The 8,318-nt window shown below is 38.4% G+C and overlaps 1 protein-coding gene across 5 annotated transcripts in view; it reads right to left on the bottom strand.

The window, feature by feature from the left end:
• The window catches only part of KIAA1257 (KIAA1257 ortholog), a 65,292-nt gene that overhangs the window by 1,638 nt on the left and 55,336 nt on the right, over positions 1–8,318 (bottom strand). For 4 of the 5 annotated variants that reach the window (XR_004161289.1, XR_004161290.1, XR_004161287.1 and 1 more), the window contains 7 exons: positions 7,666–7,960; positions 5,712–5,876; positions 4,779–4,991; positions 3,452–3,590; positions 2,648–2,829; positions 1,163–1,355; positions 53–223 (listed from right to left, as the gene is read on the bottom strand). Coding sequence is in view for 1 of the 5 variants with exons in the window: in XM_019620042.1 (XP_019475587.1) it covers positions 1,244–1,355; positions 1,644–1,654; positions 2,648–2,829; positions 3,452–3,590; positions 4,779–4,991; positions 5,712–5,876; positions 7,666–7,960 (1,117 nt within the window). In the remaining 4 variants the exon portion in view is untranslated. Of the gene's footprint in view, positions 1–52; positions 224–1,162; positions 1,356–1,643; positions 1,655–2,647; positions 2,830–3,451; positions 3,591–4,778; positions 4,992–5,711; positions 5,877–7,665; positions 7,961–8,318 lie in introns of those variants that run through there. The other variant, XM_019620042.1, reaches the window with a different exon arrangement.

The raw sequence follows: 8,318 nt of genomic DNA, 5'->3' as shown, positions 1-8,318 counted from the left end.
TTTCCCAGGAAGCGGACATGGTTCTTTAAGCTTAAATCCACTATTTACACACCTTTAGAGAAGCACTGAAAGACTTGAAGGACCAGGACCAGTTTGGGAAGGACCTCAGCTGATTTTGTTCAAAGCACTGTGGCCACTCCATGTTGTGTACAGGTAGTAGTAGTAGTGCAGCCGCTTGCTGCTTGGTCACTCTTGTTAACTGATTGTTTAAGAGTCAAGTAAACTGGAACAACAAAAAAGTACTCTAAGATTAACCTGCATCTCTTTGATCCACAAGTTTCTGAAAGAATAATTGCAACACCATTCTATTAAGAGGCTTACTAATTACTACTGAATCTGCTACACATATCAATTACTGTGACCACATGACTTCATTCTTGTTATTCAGCTTTTAAGTCAACTGTTCAACTGACTAGAATATCAGGTTAGACATAACAGCTAATAAATCATTTCACAAATTGAAAAGGCTGAAACCTGACCTCGTTAGACATGACTTAGGACAAGTATGGCATTCTGGAAGAGTACAGTTCTGCATGGACTAAACAAGGAACTGAAACATTAGTATCTCTGAGTGTTTGACTGTGAAATTAAGAATAAAAACTGTTCTCCACAATAAGTAGTAGTACATCCATCCACTTTACATTCCATATTGTAGGTGAGATGGATGAATAACTAAAAGTTTCTTGCTAATGCTGTCTCATGATGTCATTTAGAAAGTTCAAACCATGAAATTTCTTCAGATTTCTAGGAGTCTAATTAAAACTGTAAAGGTAAAACTGTTCTGCAGTAACAGAATAATAATTTTTGTATTTCTTATGTTAGAAAAGCAGCAGATTAAATCTTTCAACATAAGAGGAAACACAGCTGAAGTGCCAGTGCCTCTAAGGGTACCATGGAGAACCAATTCTGTGACTATGTAGGTAACACACAGTGACATAGGACAAATGGTTACCAGTGGCACCCAGTCCCTTAATTTCAGGATTAAGGATCGAAAAGACAGCCTCCCAGGAACAACACAACCTATCCCCTACATAACTGATTTCATTTAGAGACACTCAAAAACTGATCAACCTATTAATTCATTATTACAGTGCCTCCACACTGTAACTCCTGACATATACCATATAAATGCTTCTGGGAGCTATTCTAGCCATTAGGTTACCTTAATTGAAATCTGCACCTTTGAGCTTTTCAAACTTCTTATGGTCTCTGCTGTGACAGGGGATAATGTTCTCGTTCCACTTCAGGCTGTGGCACTCTTGAAGGCCTGGTATAAAGCCACTACAAACACTCTTCTTTCTTGGCAGGACATCTGAGCTGTTCTGAGAGTCCAACACTGACAGGGCTGGGATAGGCTAGGACAAGAAAACATGCTTTGTTCTGGAAAGCTTCTCTCCTCTTTCTTCCTGCCCTCTACCTCCATGCTTGTTTCTCACAAAGTAGGCTACTGGCAGGTACTGCACACTCACAAATGAGGCAAAAATTTTGTGACAGAAGACAGAAATATCTTCCCACAGGCTTCAGCAGGAAGCCTTGAAATATGTTTAACAGACCACTGTAGCCCAAGTTAAGTGAAGTCTGATAGTCAAGTAGAACACCACAAAGTGCAAGCTATAAATTATAAAATAAATTAATACTATTACCTGCATGAAATCTAGGAAAAAAAAAAATTGTGTATTAGAAGTACAGAAAACAAGCACAGTCTAAGATGGATAAGTTTAATAGACTGAGGAGCCAAATCAAAACAGAAGGCAGAGCACAAAGTAGCATTCATTTCAAAGTCTGACATTAAACTAAGGATAGGCATTTTGCTGCTACACATCCATTTAATGCAAGAACTGGGATTTAGAACATTATCTTCAAAAGGGCGGAGAGGGTGGGGAAAGGGTGTAGACTCACAAGCTGCAGCTCTGCTTTTGTTATTAGCATTTTCATAATTCCTGTATTTGTTTTTCTAGAGCATTTGTAGCCAACAGAGCATTTCATTCCCCTTGATCTAAATCAGCTTTAAAAGCAAGCTGTGCTTGGATCATTCGTTTACAGGCAAGTACTGACTCTGCTTCAGCCAACAAAAGGACAGTTAGATGCAGGCCACCCATGCAGCTTTTCATATTAATGAGCACAGATCCTTTTGTCTTCCAAAACTGAGGTGTCTACGTCTGATTTTTGCACCAACAGGCTGACATGCAAGGCTCAGAAAACCTGTAGAGCACTACAGCAATCGAGCACAAGGTTAGACACTTGGCATGCAGCCAACACAAGTCCCTTAACCCCCAGATTTCATTAGGGAACAGTACAATCCCTTTTAAAGCTGTTAAGTCAGCTGGCCAAAAATCATTCTTCCTTTCTCATCCTTTCCACCCTGACATGCAAGTTAGTTAACTGAAATCCTCCCCCCTACTCCATTGTCTCTGACCACCAAAGCAAAGTAGTAGTAATAATAATTTTGTGCCATTTGATTTTTATTTTATTTTTTTTTTTTTAAGACCTTCATAAGTTTAACCATCAATTTAACACATATTTTTACTTCAGAAAGTGTTCTGCTCCATTAAGTGTCATTATCTGCCTGCCATAAAGTACACGACTGGTGTAGCTGTACAAAGGTAGGTGCCAAGATCAGCACCCAGAGATAGTAGTTACTCTTTACCTTCAAAATTAGTCCTGGCTTCCTGAGTGAGAATTTCTGGGGCTCATCTTTCAGAAGTCCTTGCAGCTTCTGTAGCTGAGAACTGGCTTCTGGCCCACGTGTGTGTAACTCAGCTGCTGCAGAGCACCGGTGAACTTTCAGCTTGGTATCATCAAATGCATTTTGCACAAAATGAGTAGCACCTTCACAGGGTCAAAATAGATTGAAAAGAGAAAAAAAAAAAACAGACACAAACAGCAGATGTTTGTAGATAGGAAAGATCAATTTTTGACTTAGAAAAGGGGTGCTTAAAAGCCTGCTATTGCAGTGAACATTTTTCATAAGGAATCAAAGAACAAATCATATTGGTACTAGAGTAATGGCTGGTGCCTGACAGCAAAGACAATTTGTAGTCCTGTGGATTCTGTGAATGGATTAGTTAATCCTGTCTACTTCCAGAAGCATTGTTCTGTATGAACCAACGGAGAAGAACTGCACTACTCACGTGTTTTACAATTTACAGGGTAACGCGTCAGCAGAAAAGTTGTAAAAGACAAACAATTTTAGTAATCATGAGACATCTATTATTTTCTGCCCTTAAAACATTCCAGTGAGTCTGGCTGGGTTCTGAGCAAAGAGAAACACACAGCAAACTTTTCAAGTTACTGTATCATAATTAAATGCAACCTTTTCTTTCACTGTTTGTGGGAGAACATGCAGATCCACACTGACCACCTCAGCAAGGCACACATGAGCAAGCTTCAGGACTGCATATCAGAGCATCAAGTTAAAAGCTTTGTTAGTAGCTAATTAACAACACCTTACCTGTCATTGAGGCTGTTGTCAGAGGGGGTTCAGGTGGCTTCCTGTACAGCTCAAAGTCAACACGCCGTTTGTCCCAGCTCCATCTGCCTCGTGACAGCACCGGTTCCATGTTAGCATGCAGAGCATTCTCCTGCCATTTCTAAAATAAATTTGAACCTCTTTAAGAAGCCTGCTGTCACTTTGGCTGCTCCTTTTTCAGCTTGTCCAGTTCTTCATCCTGTGCTGCTTAGCTGCCCTCCTCTCCGCTATCTTCAACAAAAGGCAACAGAAACGATACTGCACTAACTTGCTTCTGTAACTCTTGAATAGTTAATCTTCTCTCCCTCCTAGAGAAAGTTCATTCTCCAACATGATGGACTAGAAGAAAGCACCTTGTTTGCACTGCTTCACTTCAGTTATACTCTAACCTTTCCGAGAAACTACTTTAATTTGTAGAGGAAAAAATTAAATAAAATCTGCAAATTAATTGAACATGTACACACTCTTGAAAGAGAGTTTTTGAAAGGTAACCCTCCAAACATTCAGCCTGTTCCACTCTATGCTGTGACTGTGTTTAATAAGTTTTGCAAAACTTATTGATCCTGCGCAAAAAAAAAAAAAAAAAACACACACAACAATTTGTTCTATTTCCTCTATTTCCTTACCTTGCCAATTCTAAAAACATCTAAATCATCTAATAGTAGACCTAACAGCAGACCACATGTGCTTAGGTGACAATGCTGAAGACTACTCAAAACAGGGAAGAGTAAGTGAGTAAGCTAGTCAAGCTGACAGCCAGTAAAAAGGCAGAAAACAAGAAGTTAAATAGTAAAGAATAAATAGAAGAAGGGGAGGACACAGAGCAGAAAAAACTGATAGAGAAACTGATTAGAAAACTTCTAATAAAACTGGAACTACAAGCCACAAATTAAAGATGGAGGGAAAATAACTAGTGAGGGAATTTGGATAGATAAAGGAAGGCTACAATTAACTTGGCAGCTCATGAAGAACAGCCTGAAATCCATCCACTATGCAATGCAACATTAGCTTTATTGTATTTTATTCTATGTCCTCACTTTTATATGTAAAACAAAACTCGATGCACTCCACTGGTAATACTGGCCAACAGGTTTTCTGTATGCATTCAGAGCACAGTTTGCATAACCAAACAAAGCAGTGCCTGGGTGAGCTGGTCTCTGATATACACCAATTGCAAATTCAGATGTATCCCCAAATAGTTTGCCTGGGCTGTACTCCACAAGATGGAATTCCACATGCTAACACAGTCATCCTCTTTTAAGTCTCCCAAAATGCTTCTGTTCTCTTGGCTCATATAATACTCTGTTACCTCTTGTAACTCCTCCACGCGTGCCTCATCAGGCATCCGAGGGTGCAGGTTGCTTTCAATGCTGCTCTTAAATCCAGGAAATACAAATCCATCTGGCGACAGCCACATACTCCTGGATTTTGCAAAGGACTCCTTACAGGCAGTAGCCACATCAACTGGGTCAAATGTGGCTGAAAGATACTCGTGACAATAAGTGAACCTTGTTTTTGGCTCCTACAAAAATAAATAAATGGTAATGTGAAGTTCCCTTTGCTGGGAGAGGAAAACAATCAAAAAGTACAGAAGCAGGAACATTTCTTAAGGCTTGAAATAATTGTAGATAAAAATTATACAGAGAAAAGAATTGTCATTGAGCAATCAAAAAACTGTTTCTGAATTTCACATTACATTATGATCCAAGGATGGAAGACAAATCTTTAATATTATTTACTTTTGGTTATAAAAAAGTAACTTCAGGTTATATTGTGTTTGTGGGTATATCATCAACACTTCACAGAGCTCATTTTCTCTAGTGGATAGGAAAACAACATTTGTTATTTAGATTGAAGCCAGTAATTCTGAGAACAGCAGATAAATGAGATTCTTCAAGTATATTCACAAATGCCTTCTTCAGATAACTTTATACTGCATCAGCATTGCAATCCCTCAAATTTCACTGCTTACAGATGTGTGGAACTCAGAATTGTGACCACTAGGATTCCAAAGTCCACAGTCAGACTCAGAGTCCAACTCATGAAGAAGAGACAACTTAGCTACAATGGACAACAATAAGAACAGAATTTTACAGCAAGGAGCACCCCTTCCAATCCTACGTACTAATATGTAACTAACGTACTAATATGGAAATCTTGTGGGTCTATTTAATTCGTTTCTTCTCTTTCTTAGCCCTACACACAGCAATCCAAGGTCTTCCATTTTCGTGCCTCAGTTTACCTTTGCCATTTCCTGGCGAAGATGCTTCTTTGCAAGTTCTGCAGAATTCAGGCTCTGAGAGCTATAGTTATAAACAGATTTGCCATCAGCAGGAGAAATCCTGAAAGCTTCAAACTTCAGCTTTTTCATCTTTCCTTTAAGCTGGCACACAGCATCAATGTTAGCCTGCAAGGAGAGATTTTGTGTGAATTCCATCTGAGTTGGAAATTTAGAGTGCTACAAAAAATATTTCAAACAAGCAAATGATACCATAAACATTAAAAAGCTTTCAGAAGATGCTCAAGTAGAAATAAGTATTTAGATACAAAGTGCACAACAGTTCTTCATTAATAAAACTCTCCACAAGAGGACTCTATTAAAAAAGAAAGAAAGCTTTTTTTTTTTTTTTTTTCCAGCTTAGCCCCTCATTTTATCCTTGACACACTGAGACTAAAGGCAGTGCACTGGAGACAGGGACTCAGCAGAGAATGACTTCTGTTTACAGACATAAATCACTGTTCTGGAGAGCTGACGCTGGTCTTCATCAAATGAAATAAGATTAGTTTTTTCATTTGCATCATTCCATTAAAACCCCAGCAATTGCAGTTACATACGTAAGCAACAATATTAATTATGACTCCTCAAATTTCTCTGCTGACACAGTGTAGTTAAACCCTCACATCTTTTAATTTACTTGCCAACACTACTGAACTTTGCTTATGGAAATTAAGGCTTTGAATTCAGACTATGCCACAATAGGCAACAGCAAAAATCCACTGCATTTTGGATATCACTTCCTTTTAATGTTTAGAACCTCCCTAACACACTCAAATTTTTCAACTCAAAAGATTTTATATATATATATATATATATATATATAAACCTGTTATTTAAAAATAATTATTTTTCTTTTTTTAATCTTCAGCCCCTCTATTGTCCTCTTGACTCAAAGCATTTATAAAATAAGAGCTGGTTAAAGCATGTATACTCAGAAGACTGCAAACAACAAAATGACCCTATACTTAATCTATACAGAATGTTTAGACCAAAGACTGCTGCTGCTTGCATCCTGTTATGTTGTTACAAACAACTACCCGGAACTTAATATACCTTAAGATTGTTTTCTTTTCTAGCCTCAACAAACACCTCTCTAGCAGCAAACTAAAATTGAAAATGGAAATACTTAGAGAATCAACATCTTTCAATAATTCCAGGGCAGAACCCTTACATGGGAACACAGCTTTTAACATCAACGACAACTTCTTTGTGTTAAAAGCAGTCCAAACTAGCCTTCACAAACCATGGGATGGTGAGAGTCCTCAGCTAAGAAAAAACACTTACTCAAAAAACACTTCAGACTCCCAAGAAACACATGTGATATCTCAGCTTGAATGTCTATCTGAACAGAGAGCTTTTCAAGTCTAATGTTTTCCCAGAGACAACAGAAGGGGCAGATGGCAGCCTGTAACAAGTCAAAAGAGTAATAAAATTATTCAAGTTCTTTTTTTATTTAAAAGATCTGTCTTCAACTGCTGGTTTTATTTAGTTAACCATTCTGGCTGTCTGAACAAGTATTTTGCAGGGCAAGAGAAAGCAGCACAAGTTTTACATGGGCTTGGTTGACCTGGCCCCACAAAGCAATGAAGACTGTGTGACTGGTTGATGTGGGGGTGCTATGGAGAAGAACAAAAATAGGAACCAACCCCAAGAAGAAGTTGGCAAATCCTTTAAATAATCCATCAGTTTCCCTTCCACTCACACAGCACCTCCTCTATTTACTTGCAAGCAAGATTGCTTTTTCCCCCTTAAGAAACAGTTGCCTCTGCATACCCTACACTTTAGTAATGTTTGTACAATACTTAGAAATACATCAGGCTTAAAAACATTTCTAAGGTTTCAGGAGAAAGGGGTGTTAATCAAGATATGAAGTGACACAGCTATTAGGCTTGCCTCTTTCACATAACAAACAACTCACCCTAATTTGGTTTCTCTCAAAAGACTTTTTGTCTGCTATTTCCTTCTTCCACCGCACGTATTTTTCATTGTAGTCATCTAATGAAGAATATCCTGCCTTTTTCTCTCTGCTAACATTTCCTGGTGGTGTATAGTCAGAGGAAAATGAGAGTAGAGGAGGTTTCTGAGTGAAGAGATCCTCATCAGTTAATGGAGCTCCGTACTCTTGACTCAATGCTGCGATCATTTCTGCCGAGGGCAGCAGATCCCCCTGAATAACATCCCTCAACCTCTTACTGTGACAGAGGAAACTGAGCCTACAAACAGACATCAACATTTTATTAGTTTACAAAAACTTTATGACAAAGCATCACCACTAAAATTACTGGGGAAAGAACTACACAACTTGAACTATCTATTTATTAATAAGTTCAGGTCAGCTCAGATATGTGAGTATTTTGGCAGTGATACAGAAGGATAGCAGTTCATTACAACCATTAGGTATAGTCTAGGAATGTCACTGGCATTAGAATTAGATATAAGATTAGTTATTAGCTGAGGAATTCCTATTCCCTGGCTGGTGGGCCAATAAAGCAAACTTCCTTCATGCACGTTGGTTCTAGTGCACGACTCATATTTTTGCCAAACTTCACTAAAATCACCTCTGCTTCACCT

This window comes from Meleagris gallopavo, chromosome 14, assembly GCF_000146605.3.
Source record: "Meleagris gallopavo isolate NT-WF06-2002-E0010 breed Aviagen turkey brand Nicholas breeding stock chromosome 14, Turkey_5.1, whole genome shotgun sequence".
In the NCBI taxonomy this organism is placed as follows: domain Eukaryota; kingdom Metazoa; phylum Chordata; class Aves; order Galliformes; family Phasianidae; genus Meleagris; species Meleagris gallopavo.
Note: the sequence above shows the minus strand (reverse complement) of the source record. Positions and strands in the feature narration are given on the sequence as shown.